The sequence below is a fragment of the Silurus meridionalis genome, chromosome 24, assembly GCF_014805685.1.
Source record: "Silurus meridionalis isolate SWU-2019-XX chromosome 24, ASM1480568v1, whole genome shotgun sequence".
NCBI lineage: Eukaryota > Metazoa > Chordata > Actinopteri > Siluriformes > Siluridae > Silurus > Silurus meridionalis.
In genome coordinates this window covers 11,002,495-11,023,474 of record NC_060907.1, presented here as the reverse complement: position 1 = coordinate 11,023,474, position 20,980 = coordinate 11,002,495, and the positions used below count along the sequence as shown (strand labels likewise).

Below are 20,980 nucleotides of genomic sequence, written 5' to 3'. Positions count from 1 at the left end.
ACATCTTTTCCTATGTTCCTTTACACATGTGTTTCAGGCTCTATTCACCCGAGCGATACTCAAGGCCCATCCAGCCCTAGCTCACCCTCCTCTTCTTCTTCTCACTCTCTTGGAGCAGGCCTATGCAGTGGAAGCTCAGAGCCAACAATAAATTCAGGCTGCTCTGGAGCGTTCTGCACCTCCGTCACAGGCAAGTGATCTGTGCTATTTTATGTAAGGAGTAAAACGTTACATAGTCGATACAGGAAAATAATCCAAGACAGAGTGATGTGTTTTAACTATAATCATGCTCTAACCCTGCAAGTGATTTAGTTTTTTCCAATATCAGAACACTCCAATGTGTATTACCTTTAATACAACAACATTGCCAGTGACTAAAATATTTTTAATTCAGTGGTACTTCTTAACTATTTTTAGTTGGTATCGGTTATTACTTTAAGACAAAAAATAGAAAGAACTTTGTTTTAAGGACTTACCTCAGGTGAAAAACTGACTACTGCATTAATGCTGACATTAGAGACTATAAATATGAAATAAACACCTCTTTACATAAAACTTCAATAAATGATATACATTTATTTATTTTTAATAACAGCACATTTTTAATGTTTAAAGGCCCTGTAAAGTTGTAAATACAAAACAAAAACAAACAAAAAAAACTTTTATTAGAACAAAAACATAATTTAAATTAGTTTTAAATGAGTGCCTGAACTGCTGTTAGAGCTACTGTTATTGAAACCAGCAGCTTCCAACCAATAGATAGATAGATAGATAGATAGATAGATAGATAGATAGATAGATAGATAGATAGATAGATAGATAGATAGATAGATAGATAGATAGATAGATAGAATCAGATTTGAGCATTAAAATGTGTTTTGTAGTGGCAGCTTGTTTAATCAATATTGTGTGCAAATAATTTTCCCTTTTTTTCTTTCATCTTTAAAGGAAAAACCCCAAGCTCACCCATCCACCTGTCCAAGTCTCCAACCTTCCCATCATCCTTCAGCTCGTGGCAGGATGAGTGCTCTATCTGCTACGAGAACGCAGTGGACACGGTTATCTATGCGTGTGGCCACATGTGCCTGTGCTACACCTGTGGCCTGCGCCTTAAAAAGATGTCTAACGCCTGCTGTCCAATCTGCAGGAGGGCTATTAAAGACATTATAAAGACCTACCGGAGCACATAGGAATCATATTCCACTTTTGTAATACACCATATGATGGCCCATGAAGGCCAAAACAAAGACACATAACGAGACCCTCGCATATGAGGAACGAGGTTTCTGGTTCAGGGACATGTACTTGGCCTTTCATTGTTCCCATGGTGATGAATTTGAACCGTAAAGCCTCAGGCATCCGTCCGCAAAAAGGTCTCTTACAGTTTCATGCACGAGGCTTTGTTGCTACGGTAACCGGTCGTGACGCTGCTCAGGAAAGGAGGAATCTGAATAAAACGCTCTTTTTTGAGGAGGATAAAAGGAGACGCAAAACTGTAAATAGCCTCAAGCAAATCAGGAAGTTCCAGGAGACTTTAATATCTGAAATGTTAATATCTCCATCTTATTTTCAACTCTTTCAACTCTTTTTGAGCCATAGGAGACTCGGAGTCTCGTCTGTTTGCAGATGTGGGAAGCTGGAAAAAGTATTTTAACATACTCAAAAAGATATACAAGTGATATTTTTTCCTTTAACCTTTCGGCCGCCCTTAAAACCTTTCCCGTTAGCTTCTTGTTTAAATGTTTCAGTGTCACAATTTCTGTCTGTGTACAGCTGAGATTAAGTGAGGGATGTACAGTATGCCCCAAACCACGTGCTTGAATGCTCTCGGACCTAACACTTAAGCTACTCTGCCAGCTTGCAGTGTTGATGTATCAAATTGACTAAAGGACCTTGAAGGACTGATGACAGTACGATTCTGTGTTAAGCAGCGTAATGTGAAACCTCAATTCCCTGCTGAAACAAACAGATTAATAATTCCATGTGATAATATGGTGCTGCTGGTGCATTACGGATGTGCCTGACTAGTCAAGTATCTTTTGAACTGGTGTTAGTCATAGTTGACTTTATCAGGTGTTTTAAATAGGACTAAAATGGAATTAATTCTAAATAAATCAAGTTTTAGGGCATTTTTACTAAGTGCTAAGCATAATAGTGATATAGTATTCAATTTTAAGTGGCAAATACGCACTCATCAAACAAAATCCCAAAACCTAATTCCTAGATCATTAGTGGACAAATCAAACAATTATAGGGAGGTGGTAGCTCAGTGGTTAAGGCATTGGGCTTTGGATCAGAAGATCACAGGTTCAAATCCCACCACCACCAACCTGCCACTGCTGGGCCCTTGAGCAAAGCCCTAAAACCCTCCCCTGCTCAGTTGTAAGTCACTCTGGATAAGGATGTCTGCCAAATGCCGCAAATGTAAATGTATTTCAACCTAAAACATGGAAGCTTGTCAGATGAAGATAGAAAGCAAGAAGAGATGAGAAAAACACCTCAAACTATTGTAAGTTATCTGAGCTAGCTAGCTAGATTTGTACTGTATGTGCTTTTTGAACATCCCATTCCATATTTAGTCCCCATTTCCTGTTATACTAACCTCCTTTTCTTGGGAAGATGTTCCAATAGATTGTAGAGTATGGTTGTGTAGATTTGTGCTCATTCAGACACAAGAGCTTTTGTAAAAAAAAGTTAGGTACTAATGTAGGGTAAGGAGGCCTGAGATAAAGTCAGCGTTTCAAATCATCCTAAAGGTGTTCAGTAGGGTTGAGGTCTGATCTCTAGAGCAGGCCACTTACGATCTTCCACAACAACAATTGTAAACTACATTTTAATGGAGCTGGCTTTGTGCACAGCTGCATTGCTGTAAAAGCATGTTTGGGTCTCCTAGTTCAAGTGAAGGGTAAAATTTAATGATACCGCATCCTAGACAATTGTATTTATTTCTTGTTTATAAAAGCAATATGCAGTTATACTGAATATCAGCATCGCTGTAATTAGCTACAGCACTTTTGCTTTGCTTATAAAGTCCACTATAGCAGAGATAGATTCAGTAAACTAAAGAGGCAAGGAGTACCAGGTAAGAGGTATCTGTAATCAGAGGTTACCATTGGTGCGTCTGAGATGTGGGGGTGGTTAAACATTAAATGATTATGGAAGCTCGCTAAATTAAGAAAATGTAAATTAAAGATCTGCACATAATTAATAATTAAAATGCTGTTTCTCCTGCCAGCAAGGTGTAGAGAAATGCAGCTGAGAGACGTCTGGTGTGGGCCGACAGGTCGTGACGTAACACTTACGCAACGCATCCGGCGTGAACTCGGGGTTAACGTTTAAATGTCAAGCTTTGATTAAGTCAGTGCATAGTTCTATAGTGAAATTGCCTTGAGCCTAATCAATTCAGTTTGGAATCTGATACCAGCTGACAAAATGGGCGCGTTGCCCTTACGCTGTATTTGGAATTAAAATTTTGAATTTCCTTTTTCACTCTTGTGAGGAAGTAGATTGGTTCAGAGTAGACAATCTCAGAATGTCATGAGGAAAAGTTTTTAAGACCACCACCAACACCATTACCACCAAAGATCATACATTAAGATATTAAAAAAACACTAAAAATGCATTTTATATTACTATTATATAGGTCATAATTTTCATGTGTATGAAAAATGGGTGTGATTGGAGTATTAAAAAATAATAATTATTAAAAAAAAAAGCACCAGAATAATTTTAAATTCCAGCAGCCAGGTGGCAAAGCAGGTTAATCACATGACTTAACAAAATACACATTTCTTATACAAACTTCTCTTTAGAAAAGAACTGGAAAGAAAAATAGGGTTATACTTATTTTTCTGTGGTATTTCTTTTAATCAGTCTAAATCAGGATGCTGCAATCAAAGCTCCAGTCTGACTCTGAAGCTCATGCCTCCGTTGTCAGTTTTGCCATTCAAGTGTTGCAAACAGCTTCTTGAAGCACTCAGCACATGCAATTGCCATGGAGACGGGAATCTTGGGAAAGCGGAAACACAGCCTTGAGATGTTAAACAATGGACCGATCATTTGTCAGATGAGGCTATTTGGTTTGCCCGGGCAATCCATAATTCACCATGTACCCTCTTTATTCGAGGTCAAATATGACATGTTGCAGGATAACTACTTGAGGGCAGTGGGGAAGCACATGGTTGCAGACATTTTGAGCTGGAACATGCGTATTATATTGTGTTTGAACGCAAGATACATGAGAATGCAATGTGTTTGAGTGAAGAGGAGCTGATGTTTGGAGGACAAAGGGAAAGATTTCAGTGTCATTTTGCCTTAAGAGTGCTTTTAGCCATACATTTATAGCTGGAGATGGACTGATATAATTTGAGACACACCCTTTTCACTGGTACTCATAGGAAAAGGTTTGTCACTCAATGTCAGTAATATTCTCATACTTCAGAACATCAAATATCTATGCTGCTACAGCAACACACAGTTCATCTACAGGCAATGTTACAACGACATCCATCTGGACTTTACTCCATTTCATCGCTGCTGTCACAAAAAAATCTCATATTTTGACTTTGTGTATATATTTGAAAGCTGGACATCCTTTTTTTATGCACCCAAAGTTAGAAAGCAGCGTATGTTTTGTAATAAATAAAGCAAGACTGTAGAAAGATTCTTGTATGACAATACCCTACATGCAATATTTTGTTTTTTTTCTACAACACTTGGAGCTGTAAGATTTGCTTGCATTATTCACTTTTTATATGTTAATGAATATCAATTGATCATGAACCTGAATTTCTATTCAAACTCTCACATTCTATCCATTGTTTCTTTACAATGGTGAGACTTAAAATCAGAATTATTTGATTGGATGTTCCTCTCTGGAAGACATAGAAGATGCTTAGCTTCTATCCATGAGCTATACTGTGGGGTTTTGCAGTGAACAATCATAAAACATTGTTATGTTCCTTGCAGGTTTAAGATAAGCACACAACGGCGGCAATGTATAATCTTTAGTTTTGCCGTAATGATAAGGACGATAAAAACCAGCTATTTTGTGATTAAACATCACATCGAAGCTCACAATCCTGAGCTCAAGTTAGTGCCTGTGTGTGGGGTTTCATCTAGGTTTTCCATTCACTGTCCAAAAACATACCAGTGGGTTGATTGGCTGCACCGAATCGTCCCTGGTGTGAATGTGCGTCTGCTTAGTGTGTTTTGATGACCTGGTGTCTCATGTAGGGAGTATTCTTTCATCTCAAGTGTTCCCAGGATAAGTTCTGGATCCACCACAAACGTGACTAAAATACAGCGATTATTAAAGATGAATGAATGAATTTATAATCTTAAATGATGAGAAAAAAAGGCCTTCCTTGTGTTTTAAAGTCACTTTATAAAGCTTGTGATTGTACTTTTTCTAAACAGCTTTATTTCTGTCGTTTTGACCAATGACCACTTAATATTGATTTCCTGACCAAATGCATTCATCCAGCATTGTGGAAGAGCACTAGCTCTGTCCTAAAGTGAAACTTAGTGTGATATAATCAGTTATGATTTCCCCCCCTGTTGTATCATCACATTGTAAAGATGATGAGAATAACTTTTGCTGAGAAGATCGAAAAAGATGCTCCACAGCTGGCTTTACTTCTGATCGTTGTCAACTTTGTAATACTGAGTTTATTCATGTAGTGTATGATGTGTTGAATGTTCAAGTATATGGTACAGATAATCACCTTTTAGACATCTTGAATAAATCTCCTTTTTCTATTTGCAGGAATATGAGGTTTTAGTTCTTGCAACGTGACATTCTAAATTCATTTCCTTTGTGCACCTTATTTTAGTTCAATTTATTTAACATATGTAGATGATTACTAATCAGGTTAGGCTTTAAAATCTTTTTTAATGTCTTCTGCTTGCTTCTGCAAGCGCAATGAACACTAAATCCAGTTCATGCTGCAACCAGGTAAACATGGTGTGATGCTGGTAAAAGAGAAGATGCAGGACTTAGCAGTTACAGTTTATGGGCCAGAAAAAGCTAAACTACAAATGTAAAAAAAAAAAAAAGTAAGGAAATAAAATGTTTCCATAGTTATTGTATGGCAATTTTATAGTAAGTATGTCATTTTCTAAAGAATCATTAAAATAATATTTATTATTACAAGTTTAGAAACCTTCCGCACCTTTGAAGATGTTTTTATTCAATAGTGTGATTCGGTTAATCCGTGTTTAATTTTCACATATAGCTCAATGTTGCTGGTTTGCAGTTCACCGTAGTTTCAAAGCCAGACAAATCAGTGATTTAATGAACTGAAACCTTAAGAAGCAACTCACCCATTAGAAAACTTATTCAGTGTGTGAATCTATTTTCTGTCGTGCAAACGTTGTCCGGGGTGTTTATTTTTACTCTACTGCTGCAGACGGTGACTGATTTGTAAGCTTTGTACAGTATAGTGTGAGTCATAGAATGATTGTGTCAATAAACTTTTCAAATGTGTTTCAGCTACACATCGTTCCCTGTTTCTGTTCTTCTGTTCAATGCTCATTATGAATGTTTGGAAAATGATAGTAGGAAAAGTCATGGATAATTATAATTTAAACACACAGGATTTCATTCAGTGTAATTCCATTACAGGCACCTTGAATAATTTTATAAAGATTTACATAAACCCTGATGACATGATGGGTCTTCCATCACACTTGTGGGTAGCAGTAAATGAGATATTTGTGACGCAATGCTTTGTTTTATCCAAATGACATGCCAAATGTGATGTCAGGAGCTGAGGTTGCAAGCTCAAGGGTTTTTAAGGTCAAGGGTTTTATAGTAATTATGGTGTTTAAATTACATAAATAATCAGGACACCAAACAGAACTTTTGCTATGTTTCCACACGGACGGTTTCAATTGCCGGATGTGTGCATCATGACTGATTTTGGTGCTCTGTGTTGAGGATGGTTTTACTTATAATAAACATACAGTTGCATAAAGTATCCATATTTGTCTATGCGTATGCTGAATACAGTGGGGAAAATAAGTATTTGACACATCAGCATTTTTATCAGTAAGGGAATTTCTAAGTGGGCTATTGAAACGAAATTTCCACCAGATGTATCTATCAAGCCAAATATTAAATTCATACAAAGAAATCAGAACATTTAAGTATACAAGTTGAGTCATAATAAATAAAGTGAAATGACACAGGGAATAATTATTGAACAAACTTTATTTAATATTTTGTAGAAAAGCCTTTGTTGGTGATTACAGCTTCTAGACGCCTCTTGTATGGAGAGACCAGTCGTCTACATTGCTCAAGAGTGATTTTGGCCCATTCTTTTACACAAATGGTCTTTAAATCTTGAAGGTTCCTTGGGCCTCTTTTATGAACTTTGATCTAAAGTTCTCTCCATAGATTTTCTATGGGATTTAGGTCAGGTGATTGACTGGGCCATTCAAGCAACTTGATTTTCTTTCTTTGAAACCACTTCATTGTTTCCTTGGCCTTGTGTTTGGGATCATTGTCTTGCTGAAATGTCCACCCTTTTTTCATTTTCATCTTTCTGGTAGATGGCAGCAGATTTTTATCCAGAATGTCCCGGTACATTTTTCCATTCATCCTGCCTTCAATAATATGAAGTCTGCCAGTAAACCTTGCTGAAAAGCAGCCCCAAACCATGATGCTTCCACCCCCAAACTTAACTGTTGGTATGGTGTTCTTGGGGTGGTGGGCAGTGCCATTTCTTCTCCAAACATGGTGTGTAGAATGACTGCCAAAAAGTTAAATTTTGCTTTCATCTGACCATACTATAGTTTCCCAATAATCCACAGGCTTCTCCAAATGCTCTTTCGCAAACTTTAACCAAGCCTCAACATGCTTTTTGTTCAGCAATGGAGTCTTGCGTGGTGAGCGTGCATGGATGCCATTACGGTTCAGTGCATTGCTTATAGTTTTCTTTGAAACAACAGTACCTGCTGATGCAAGGTCTTCCTGAAGTTCTGCCCGAGTGGTTCTTGGCTCTTGGCGAACTCTCCTGATTTTTCTTTGGACTCCAGGGATCTTACGTGGAGCACCTGATCGTGGCCGGTTTATGGTGAACTGATGCTCTTTCCATTTCCTGATAATGGCCCCCACAGTGCTCACAGGAACATTCAGCATTCTGAAAATGCGCCTATAACCATTCCCATCAAAATCCTTTTCAACGTTAAGATTACGAAGATCCTGAGGGAGTTCTTTGCTTTTACCCATCATGAAGTCTTTCCTGTGTGCCTCCAGGGTAATGAGAAGCCTTTATAGGCCATTAATTAGGACTAAAGCAGCTGATGATCTCCTGGCTTTCTATGCCATTTTGCACCTTGTTATATTCATGTGTTCAATACTTATTCCCTGTGTCATTTCACTTTATTTATTATGACTCAACCTGTATACTTAAATGTTCTGATTTCTTTGTATGAATTAAATATTTGGCTTGATGGCTACATCTGGTGGAAATTTTGTGTCAATAGCCCACTTAGAAATCCCCTTACTGATAAAAATGCTGATGTGTCAAATACTTCTTTTCCCCGCTGTATGTGACCAGTCTGCACCATCACTCTGGGTTGTGTTGGCGATTGAATGAGCCCGGACAACAAAGACGCCTCTTTGCACTTTTTGTTATGAACGAATAAAAATAACAAATGAATAAAGAAACTTCAGTTCGTGGCCTTCCCAGACAAGTTCAGCATTGACCTCTCCTCAGCCGAGCTTACCGTGAACTGAAGGAAAGCAACCGGAACCGGAACCGGAACATAATTCTTAAAGGAGCCACATAACGTATTTAACAATTAAAAGATCCACACAAAAAAATTTACATATAACTAGAAACATGGCGTTTAAAAAAAAAAACCGATATTAAAAGAATAATTTTCAGGTTGTAGAGAGGTTTTGAATGAATTTAATATATTTATAAGATCTGCTACAATTATTTAGTGTATTAAAAACATAAAAAAGTATTAATTAGTGGTACATTTAGCACAGATAGACATGTGCGATTAAGTTGTGATTAATTGAGTTAACTCATGACAATCATACGATGAATTCAATATTTAATATATTGTATATATAAGGGCTGAAAAAATTAACGCATTAATATCGCGTTTACGCAAACTAATTTTAACGGCACATATTTAATTAACGCACTATTAATTCAGTTCACATTTCTGTTTGACCATTTTTCTTCAAATATAAATTAATTAACTAAATAAATAAATTATAAAGGCTATTCTATTCTATTCTATTCTAAATAAATATAAAAGAGGTGAAATTAAAACCATCAATGCAACACACTTTTAATCACATCGTCCTTTCTTTACTTATATATAAAAAAATAAACTGCAGCAAAAAAATTATTTTTAATAAACAAACAATTGTTTAACTGTGCCAAGTCTCAAATCAAGCATCAAAATCCGCCATGATGCACACAACCGGCAATTAAAACTGTCTGAGTGGAAACACAGCAAAAGTTCCCTTTGGTGAAATGATAATTAACCTGCTTCACGATTGCTTTGAAGGACGAGGAAAATGTTTTATTCAAACGTAACTTGCATTACAAGAGATAAGTTGCATTGCGAACATCTAGCATCATGCGAACAACACAGGAAAGGCACACATGCTTCTTTCTCTCTCGCTGTGTAAAACAATGGGAGCTCAGTTCAGCTTTCTCTGTATATGTCCAACATTCGTGTGAACGTACCGTTTACTATAGTATTGTGACCACGTGTTTTAATGGAAGGAGATTCTTTTTCAAGCAACCCTCCTCTTCTCCTCCCTCTTGTATCCCTCACACCAGCGACGTTAATTTGCTTTATTTTTACTTTATATTGTGTATTTATTGTTCACAATTATATCGTGTTATTAAGTTATGTTATTTCTTTCACATACATTAGGGACAATAATTTGTATGTAATAATTTGTGTGTGTGTGTGTGTGTGTGTGTGTGTGTGTGTGTGTGTGTGTGTGTGTGTGTGTGTGTGTGTGTGTGTTGCAATTAAAAAAAACTGTAGACGGTGTAACAGGGATTCAAAAGTGAAGCCATAAATGTTTCTGAGGCCCTCTAGTGGCTGGCTGCAGTATAATATTTAGCCTCCCTAAATGCTAAGTATGCTAGGTTCCTCTGAATAATGGTGTATCCCAAATCTCAAATTTCCCTTGAGTCTCTCAGGGTTTCTTCATCCATATCTTCTCAGGAAGGGGTTTTTTTTTTTTTTTTGTCACTGTAGGGATACATTTTTAGGGATAAATAAAAAATTAAAAAGTTTAAAGTTTTGTAAAGCCACTTTGTGAGAATGTTTATTATTAAAGAGCTCTACAAATAAAACTCAATAAAATTATAATTAATTTGAGAACAGCATTTTATTGTTCCGATTGGCAACTAACTCCAGGTGTAGGGGCTTCAGGAAACTGATGGACAGCAGTGATTTTTTTCCTTCAAACAACATTTGCTTCAGTGTAATACTGTTAGTGTTGATAATGGATATATTTCTATAATATATATATGTTTTTTTTAATTATTATTTTATTATTTATTATTTTATTTTATTTATTATTATTTTTTTCACCTTCTAAAATGGGCAGGGTGAGTCAGTGTGTAGGTTTACACAGCGGTACATGAAGTCCCTGTAAACACTAACAGTCAGAACAATCGGTCAGAAAAGTCATATCAAAGCCACAGCTCCATAATTAAACAAAGACGTTTCTGTATGAGGGAATTACTGGTTGTTGGCTTCAGCCTTAATCAGCTATTCACTGTGTCTGTGTAACTACAGCTACATACTAATAGGATAAGTGTGAACAGTGGCCCCCACTGTGCTCCAGGTTGCATCTACTCTACGTGTTTCAGCTTCACAAGATGGTGAATCCCCAAAAAGGTTTCGGGAAACACAAGAAAGTGTGAGTGGGATTGGGAGTGAATGGTGCCTTGTTCCATTCATAATACTATAATCCCATTAGTATGTAGCAGTAAAAAGTGAGTAGCTGATTAAAGCAAAAGCCAACACCCTGTCATTCCCTCATACAGATAAGTCTTTGTTTAATTTTGGAGTGTGACATGAATATTGAATTTTTTGAGCAATTGTTCCATCTGTTAGTGTTTACAGTATTGTGTACCGCTGTGTAAACCTGCACACAGACTCCATATTAACAATTAAACAAACTCACATGTCAACCAGATGAAATCTTTGTCTTTTGTAATACTAGTGGAGAGAAATATATGTGCACTCGTAATTGTAATCATAATAATGAGCGCTTTTAGCCATAAATTTCACAGCTGTAGATGGACTGATGATGTCATTTGAGCAGTGGCGGGCGGTCAGGGCCAGCAAAGCCTTCTCTGCTGGCCTAAACACTATCAGAAGCACTGACCTTCATTTACAACCTAAATTCTAAATTGTATTAATTTATTCCCAACAGTTTGTTCTCTTCATTTTGTAGTGTTTCTCTTGGCTGCACTGCTTTCAGTACGTGTATGCGGATGTTAGATCTTTTGTCCAATGAGATTTCAGTCTCTATTGTGCTGCCATGTCAATCTAATCTGCCCAGGGCCTTCAAAGTCTCTTCTGCTGGCTCTTTTACCATAAAGAATATTCTCCTCACAGGGCAGATAGCTGGCCCAGAATAGCGTCAGCATTTTTCCGTCCTCTGATTGGTTGGTCAGAGGGAAACTTTACAGCCAAGTTTGATTGGCAAAACACGTGTGTAGCTCTGCACACATTAATACATCTGAGTTAGACTGTTTTATGCCTACAGAGAAAGAAAAATTTATTTGGTTTTGAACATACTTAAAAATTTTATTTCCAGAAAAGCTAGACATCGTGATTAAAGGTCGCCCAACCCTGAAGCTAGCTAGCTTGTCTCAGCCCGGGAAAGGGTTTGTTCTCCACTTCCAGACCAGTGAATACAAGCGGTACCACTGGATTACAGCCTCTGAGGAGCGGTGCAAATTATGAGTCTGCATCTCTGGTGAGTAGGTTGGATTTTTTAAAATGTTTATGTTTTTGTCATGTTATTAGACAAATATTGATTCTGAACTGCTCCAGATGATGTAGGTGGACAGTTGTGGTTGTAGTGTAGAGTCTTAATTGGGTTTCTTGCTTTAATAAAATGGTATTCATCCTCCATATGCAAAATGCCAACGTCTTGTGTCTTGCATTTGAGACGCACCCTTTTCAGGAGTAATCATAGTAAAAGGTCTGCACTGAATGTCAGTAATATTCTTATAATTTAGAACATCAACTAACTATGCTGCTACTGCAACAGAGTTCATCTACAGGTAATGTTACTCTGGCATGCATCTGGACTCCATTTCATTGCTGTTGTTGCAAGAAATGCTCGACATCCTTTATTATGTACCCAAAGTTAGAAAGCAGCGTATGTGTTGTAATGAATCAAACAAGACAGTAGAAAGCTTCTTGTATGATTTGCTTGCGATTGATTATTCACTTTTTATATGTTCATTATTATCCACTGAACATGGCCTGAGTTTTAATTCTGGCTCTCACATACTATTCAGTGTTTTTTTGTTGCAATAATAGAACTTCAAATCAGGATTTTTTATTGGATGTTCCTTTCTGCATGACATTGTAGTGTATATCCTGAATTTAGATGATGTTTAGCTTGTAGACATGAGCTATACTGTGGGCTTCTATGTTCTATATTTCTTGCAGGTTCAAGATAACTAACAATGGCAGCAATGTACAATGTTTTGTATTTCCATCTCAAGAGTTCTAAGGATAAGCTTCGGATCCACTACAAACATGACTAAGATGGTGCAGTTATTAAAGATGAATTAACAAATTTATAATATAAAATTGTGATAATAAGGACCTTTCTCCTGTTTTAAAGTCACTTAAAGCTTGCGATTGTACATTTCTTAAAAAAATAAAATAAAATCCAACATTGTAGAAAAGCGCTAGTCCTGTCCTAACGTGAAACTTGTGTGTGATTTCATCAATTATCATAAAACCTCGACTGTCTAAGTGTTCTGGTTGCTTTGTCTTGTGTAAGACTGCCCCCTAGTGAAGAGAGATATATTTGCGCTAATCATCATCATAATAATAATAATAATAAAATAATAATAATAATAATAATACATGTAGCAACAAACTACACTTTTTAAAATTCAGACAGACAGACAGACAAATGCTCTTTTAAACGTCATCATGTCTGATTTCTCTTCCTGCATTATTCATCCTACAAGCACATACAGTTACATCTCCAGGTAGACATTAAAAAATAGTATATTTTGTCTTTGGTCTGCATATAGTTTACAAAAATGACTTTACTGCATTTACAAAGAATCTATAACAGTGCGACCGTGAGATGAAAGAAGAATGATATATTTTATTGTTTTTTTTTTTCTTTTAGGGCAACGCAGGATACAATGTTACTATGAACAAAAATACAAAATAGGTAAAACAATGAAACATTGCTGAAAACAAACAATAAAGCTGTGGACCACCTGCATTCAAAAATGTCCTGAACATCTAATCTAATTATTGTAGGAGAAGAAGTTTTTTTATCTATCAGAGATTCAATCCTAAGGGCAGGTTATTAAAATCCCCCCTGCTAATAAACCCAGCACCGGATGGCATGTTTACTGTCGGCAAAGTGAGACTCGATGCAGCACACAGCAGTTGATGGCTTTAGAGCGCGTCGTCATCTGCCCCAGCATGCCATAATTTCCTTGACTGTTAATTAATACAAGAGAAATGATAATTAAAGCGAGGACTCAAACAGCGACAGAGATGGCAAGCGGTGACACATTAGAGAGACCCAGCATGTTTGTCGTTCCTCGCTGCTTCTGATAAAAAAAAACTCTATCTAAAACACAGCACCCTACCACTCTGGATCCAGCACTATCACATCAACATCACCGGATAAACCCCAAACATGAAACGAACACCTACAGAAAATTCCTCAAAAACACTTTATATGTCTCACCAGACCACACATACAGCAAGCTTTCTCTTTCAGCTCCTTGTCAAAAGACCTTCCGAGTCAGGTCAAGCCAGTAAACATGTTATAGATGCACAGAATAAGTTACGTTTGATGGAAAAACGTTTCCCTTCTTTGACAAGTCATTAATCCATACGCACTTCTCGTTTTCCTCAGTTAGCTGTCACTGGGATTTAAGATGCGACCCCCGAAAGAGCTGTAATTAACTAGCTGCTTGGATAATGTGATTTCACAGCAGCTCTCAGTGCCCGCAGTGCTCCAAACGTCTGCATTGTAATGAAGGCCGCCTACAGTCGATCCGTGTGGAATACCAACAGGCCCTGCCGCCAAACGCAATCATCTACAAGAGCACTAGCAATAAGCTGGGTGTTTTTAGCATAGCAGGCCCGAGGCAAAGCTTCACCGGCTACAGCTTTTCCTAAAACATCGGATGAGCTGTCAGCGCTTCCTGACTCAGATATAAATGATTCACATAGCTCCACAGGCTGACCATTAATTATCTCAGAGACCTGGTCATCTGTTTCCTGGCATAATTTTCCCAGACACCTGTCAGATTTCATGTCTTCAGGGCTATAACTCAAGTGAATGCAGGTACATCACATCTGTCTGATCTCATATCACCTGACCGAGACCAAACCGCCTCTGAAACTAACTAACACCATTCATCGGTCAACTTTCTTTTTCCACCTTTTCATAAATCTTACCAACATGCAAACCAACTCCACACGCTTATGCACACACTCTCACAAACCCAGCCATTTAGGATTTACCCCATGCTTGAAAGATAGGCTGAAAATGGGCTTTCAAACACTGATTTTAGGATTCGGTCCCATAGCACTGTAGGAACATTGTAAAAAGTAATGATATGTACACACTGCTGAGGAAAAAAGGTTCCTCTGCAGTTCTTTGGATGGATACGGTTTTATAAAGAAATGCTATCATTTATTCTTGACTAATGCATAGAACCTTTTAGGATGCAACGTTATTTCTAAGAGTGATGTAAACGACATCAAAAAAGTAACCAGCAGAACGAGTGACGCAAATTGCAGTGGTGCATCAGGTCTGTTTCACTCAGCTGACTTTTGAAACAGCACAGGCTTGGGCATGAGTAACTTCCCTTGTGAGAGTGAGAACATCCGATAGATCAAAAAGGCTTCTGAAATCCCTCACATCAATCCAATTTGAAAAAAAAAAGCTGTTGGATTTTTTGTATCTTTGATCCAATTATTTGATAAAAATATTCTCAGAAAATACAGAATACATCATACTTTTGCTCAGCAATGTGTTGGTACCATCAGAGGAGCATTTTTTTTTTTACCTTCAGTATGCATCTTTTCATTGGAAAATGTGAACATAGTTTACTATGGAAAAAAATGTAAGGTACTTGGATCTTAATGGCCAGCTTTAATTATGACAGTCAATGGTACACTAAATGCAGTGTCTCCAAGGTGAAAGATGCAAGCTAAAGGTATAAAATATATGCATTCTCTTGTATTAAAATGGCCATGTTACATGTTGCACAGGGACTTTAAACTGTAAGTAAAAAACATTAATAATGCAATGCTTGTTGATGTGTTGGTTAGGAGAATCCCTGTTCTGATTGGCTGTAGAGGTACAGAGAGAAACATCAGATGGTCACAAGGTCCTGCTTTTAAGAATTCAAGATAAGGGTACAAGCCAGTGGGATGGACGGAAACACAAAAACACTGGCAGTGTGAAGGAGGAAGAATCTAAAGTCCCCTACTTCAGATTTTATCCCACTGGCAGGAAAATATTATTATTATTAGATGGGGCAATACAACAACACAAATGGCAGCAACACAAAGGTTTGGGTCAAAAGGTCCTGCTATAAATACAGGCACCAATGTCCATCTGTCCTGTGTATTGGGACATTCAGAATATCCAATTCAGAAAATGTGGAACAAAGATGACAGTCAATGTTGGTTTGACTCTGATGTGAAAAGCTGACGTTAAAAAGTAAGGGTCTTGATCCAGTATCAAAAATCCACTGGCAGTTCCTTGTTTTTGGTGAGATGCCGATTATTCTATTGCACATTTCCTCATTACATTTGTGTCACAAAACAATACACGGGAGAGAATAAAGGAAATAATAAATCGCAAATTAAAAATGTATTAAAAAAAGGAAGACAGAAAAAGTATAAATGATACACAATTACATAATACAAAAAAAAGGCCTAGCGTGAAGTAATATTTCCCTTGTAAATTGTTGATGAAAACAAAACGAAGCACAAAATGTAAAATAAATTTACAGAAGCAACATCTATTGAGAATGTTGGAGTGAGTCACATTTCTATAATGCCATCGTCAGAGTGGGAGAGGGGAAATGAAATTAAATTAAAATGCTCTTTACTTTCCAATTGCACACATTTTTAATACACATGTGTATGTGTGTGTGTGTAATATATAAATATATGTAATATCAATGTAATGACCAAAATAAATTATCTGAATATGAATGACTGAAGCTATTTTTTTAACTACTTCATATTTGATCCAGTTTCTTGAAATTGATGTAAGACATTTAGATTTATTTTGAATTGTAACTTTTATATGAAAAAAAAGTCTCGAAGGAATGAATTAGATACAGTATCTGGCATTATAGAAAGTCCAATAATGAGAGAGGAAGTGTCCACAGTTGCTAAAGGTGCAGGAATCAGCTTTGGCAAAAAAATAGGAAAGATTTAGGGGAAAAAATGATGTGATAAAAAAAAAAAAATAAAACATTTATATGAATAAATGTGTAGTCGGTTTATTTTATTATTATTGGGGAAAACATGTTGGATGGCCTCAATTCTATGGCAGTTTAAAAAAAAATTATAATAAAAATAATTTAAAAAATAGCATTAGCCAATTGTTTTCACTAGAGGGCGAAACTGAGGATTCTTAATGCAGTGGCAAAAGCACTGAGCAAAAAAGAAATTAGAAGCGGTAGTGAATATTTTCCTTTGAAAATATTTTAAATAATCATAAATAAAAAAAGAACATTTTTGTTCAATAAATAATGTGCTGATGAAGTATACTGCATCTTTAAATAGATGCAATTTTTTATTTCCCAAAAGAATGCACCATCTCACAACAAATGAACCACTCCATTCACCATTATTGTCCCAGTGTGATCACACAACAAGAACCAAAAGAAAGGAAAACAAACAAACAAACAAAAAAAAAACCTAACTACTGCTTAATAGAATATAACTGCAATCTAGCAGGTACTTAACTTTGTTTAATACTATAATACTGTCCAGCAGAAGAAAAAAAAACTACACAAAAAAATTAGTGCTTGACCTGACTAAGAGTTCACACGGCACTGTTCGTTAGAAAAATATTTCAGCAGTCTTGAACATCAGCCTTTTGACATGGATCACAACCATATATTTAAGTGAGGGGACTTTTTTCTATGACTAAACAAAAGCACTACTAATTTGGAAAAGAGTGAATTTTCAAGCTAAGTTGAAATATGGATGAAATGTTTATTGTATGTCCATTAAATTAAGCTGAACTGCTTGCTGTGTAACTTCACCTTTGAATCCAATACTGCCCAGCAATATTGTTATACATTGAAATTATCCTTTCATATCAATGTGCTTTTTGTGGGTAAAGAAAAAAAAATCAAGTGCTTCCAGATAAAGTAATTAAATATTTATTTTTTTTCTCAGTTCTAAAACCTCGTTTGGGTTGACCGACTGCATCGAAGTTCTTTGTAACCTAAAAAGAAATACTAGCAAACGTGCTGGCATTTTGATTTCGTTTGATCACATTTTGGGCTCATTTCTATGTAACTAATTCCCTGGGATAGACTGGCAAAAATGATGCCATATACTCCAGTACAAAATTTTAAAACAGTAAATATAGTAGACCTAGAGCAGCAATATAACCTGTTTTGTGCAATTTTGTAAACTAAACTCTGGGCTTGATACCCAGACACGAGAAGGATAAAAAGTATTAAAATCCCACTTATCGTAGAGTATCTAATTTCCTGCCGAACTGAAATACACATAATTGCACCACATCTTATTCTTTAATGAATCATTGACCTTTATTCATAATGGCTGGGCTTTATACTGTACTGTAGGTGAGGAAAATGGTAAAGGAAAATGGAGAGACAAAAAAAAAAAAAAAACAGAGCCAATTAGGAAACCCTCATCAGAGACACAGCAGGACAAATGAAAGATCACATGAACACGTATCTTGCTGAGGGACTTCTTTTTTCAGGCCGATAGAGTTGCAGGGATGTCACAAGAAAGCAGAAATACATCTCTAAGGAAGACATGAAAATGCACAAGATACGATAATGCAATTAAAAGAAAAAAAAAATTAACAAAAGTTTTAAAAACATGAAAATCAAATTTAATCTTAAATGCACTCAACGGTAAAGACCATTTCTTATTTGCGTATCCGATGTCTTACATTCTTGTTTGAGTCTGAGTGCTCACTCGTTTTGTGTGCTACCTCCATACTGAAATCTCTCCACTTCTCTTTTTTCTGTAACTCTGTAGCAAAAATAGTTTTGGTTGATTCCTGCGCTCATAGGCCTATGGCACCAAGTTGAAGTTTGGTACTTATACTGATTTACTGGTGTTTATATTATTCCGTTTAACATTCAGTCAATGATGGACAAAGGCACCCATTTGGCATAAAATTTCTCTCAACATTTGCCTGGATCTACCATTCTATCAAAATCATTTCTGTTCTTCTTTTAAACTGGAGATATTATCCCCCAAAGAGGCTTAAGACACTGGGATAGCCCAGTTTTGCTCTATGGCATTTTCATGTTTGCATACTCCACCTACACATAACTGATCATCTTTAGAGTCTTATGTACTTTTAAGTAAACCAGCACTAAAGTGTCTCATATTGATACAAAATAAGTCCTCCTCATAGAGTTTGATAGCAAATGTACATTGAAATTTAAGTAACATTCTTTGGGGAGGTGAGTTGGTGTTATTTCTTTCTTTCAAGGTAATTGGATGGCACCCATCCTTTCCTTCCTTGTACGCTATCTAGAACCTGGCAGTACCACCATCCATTAGGGTTCTTTTCTAGAACCTCCAGATTGGTGCCTTCAGGGAAGCCCATAGTCTCCTCGTCTCCACGATAATCTGCAATAGAGACATAGACTTCCCGTAGGTTGTTATGAATGAGATGCGTCTTCTCAATGGGTTTGGGCTTCACTGTAGAGACTGGAATTCCATTCCTCTGGGTAATTAATGGGCTACAGCTTCCTGCTGGTGCAACTGCGGTGGTTCCTGACCTCATCCTTACATCGGTAACAGGTTGTGGCCGCACAGCAGTGAAAGAGGAGTTTCGGCGAACACCACCACTAGGCCTCATGTGATCACTGGCACCTAGTGATTCATTGCGCCTTAAGGACCCTGTGTATAAATTGGTGTCCTTCACAGGCTGTGGTGGGGACACAAAAACTGACTGTGGTCGTACAGCTGCCTGACGAACACCGTTCCTCATTCGTACACCTGAACCGTTAAGCTGGGGGGATGGCTTACTGAAGCCACCAGGTGGCTTATTGGGAATAGGGGGACTTGGATTTGTTGGCCGGCGAAGATTCTGCTGATTTAGGTTATTGAGAGCCTGGACACGTTGCTCATTCTTTTCTAAGCTATTTGACTTGCTGGTGTTGCTAAGCTCTGTCAGGGATCCATCATGAGATTCTGAGACACCTGCATCTAAAGATTGCCTACTAGGTTCCAGGTAGAATGTTGGCACCCATCCCTCATCTACACCCCACCGGACATACCACCAGCCACTCTCCTGCTTTTCCAGTACCTCCACTTCCACACCAGCAGGAAAGCTGAGCTCAGATTCTTGTGCTCGCTCATACGCATCTGTAGTACGGTACAGCACACCCTCAAAATCAGAGTCCCCTCTGCTGCCCTTCGAATAGGTGCTGGAGAGGTCTGAAGTGCTGCGGGAGGTAACTGAATCCTCTGATGACACCACTGATGCTGTTTCAGAGTCTTCTCCACCTCGTGCACGGATTATCCCGTGTCGAATTCCTGCAGGACGCAACTGTCGCCGCAAGCTACTGATATCCATCCTCTCTGGGCTCTGTGTTTCAGACTTGTTTAGAAGGGGCTTCGGTCGGACCACTGGCTTGGGACGGGTTGAGGGGCTCTGACCAATTCGGAGTTCCACATCCTTTCGCAAAACCGGCTCCCTTTTAGGATTTCGGGCAGATTCATCTGAAGACAATCTAGAGCTGGTCTTCTCACCACGTGTTAGTGACTGAGTGCGCAAATCTGGAGGTTCCCTGAAAGGTTTACCTCCTCCCAATGAGGACCCCAGGGGTTTGCGTCCCAAAGTACGACTTCTTGGGGATTCTGAACCCACAACAATAGATTCTCTGCCAGTAACGAAGTCATCGGAGGAATATCTAAAACCATCATTCTCATAAATTGCCTCCTCCCTGGTGACTTCCTCCACTGAGTGCTCATTCCTTAAGGGTGAAGTCTTCACAGTAAAAAGTGGTGAGGCTTTACCTGTAGCCTGAGCGATTCTTTCAGCAGCAGCTTTACTGCTTTTTATAAGCACAGGACGAGGTTCCTTTTTTATAATGCTTGTGTCCACATCTAGATCACATCCAATAGCAGGAATGTCATACTCTGGCTCCTCGTATACAGGCCTACTGGGGGATTCTGGCGCTTTGGAGGCAGAAGCACTCGGGCAAGAGTTATCCTCCGAGTCCTGTTTTTTGACAGGTGGGGCAGGGGGTGGCACTTTGGGCCTTGTGAGTGTGCTAGATCTCCTGCTTAGATTAGGCTTTTTTCGCTTGTCAATGTAGGAACAAGGTGCCCATCCCTCCATATCCCCAATCTGGACATACCACCAGCCACCAGAGTTCTTCTCTATTACCTGCAGATCACATTACAAATTATTTTTTATATTAAGCTTAATCAATACCCTCAGAAGCCTTTTTTTTTTTTTTATCTATATTTTTTCCTATTGATACAGAACTTAAATCACATGGAA

General features: G+C 37.7%; 2 protein-coding genes across 7 annotated transcripts in view; one reads left to right on the top strand and one right to left on the bottom strand.

Moving 5' to 3' along the window:
* Positions 1 to 6,498, top strand: part of neurl1aa (neuralized E3 ubiquitin protein ligase 1Aa) — a 95,068-nt gene extending 88,570 nt beyond the window's left edge. For both annotated transcript variants that reach the window (XM_046837408.1, XM_046837409.1), the window contains exons 5-6: positions 38 to 190; positions 949 to 6,498. In XM_046837408.1, the coding sequence (XP_046693364.1) occupies positions 38 to 190; positions 949 to 1,190 (395 nt within the window). In that variant the 3' untranslated portion in view covers positions 1,191 to 6,498. The remainder of the gene's footprint in view (positions 1 to 37; positions 191 to 948) is intronic.
* Positions 6,499 to 13,337: 6,839 nt separating this feature from the next.
* sh3pxd2aa (SH3 and PX domains 2Aa) overlaps positions 13,338 to 20,980 on the bottom strand; it is a 109,905-nt gene continuing 102,262 nt past the window's right edge. For all 5 annotated transcript variants that reach the window (XM_046837914.1, XM_046837910.1, XM_046837912.1 and 2 more), the window contains one exon: positions 13,338 to 20,863. In XM_046837914.1, the coding sequence (XP_046693870.1) occupies positions 18,938 to 20,863 (1,926 nt within the window). In that variant the 3' untranslated portion in view covers positions 13,338 to 18,937. The remainder of the gene's footprint in view (positions 20,864 to 20,980) is intronic.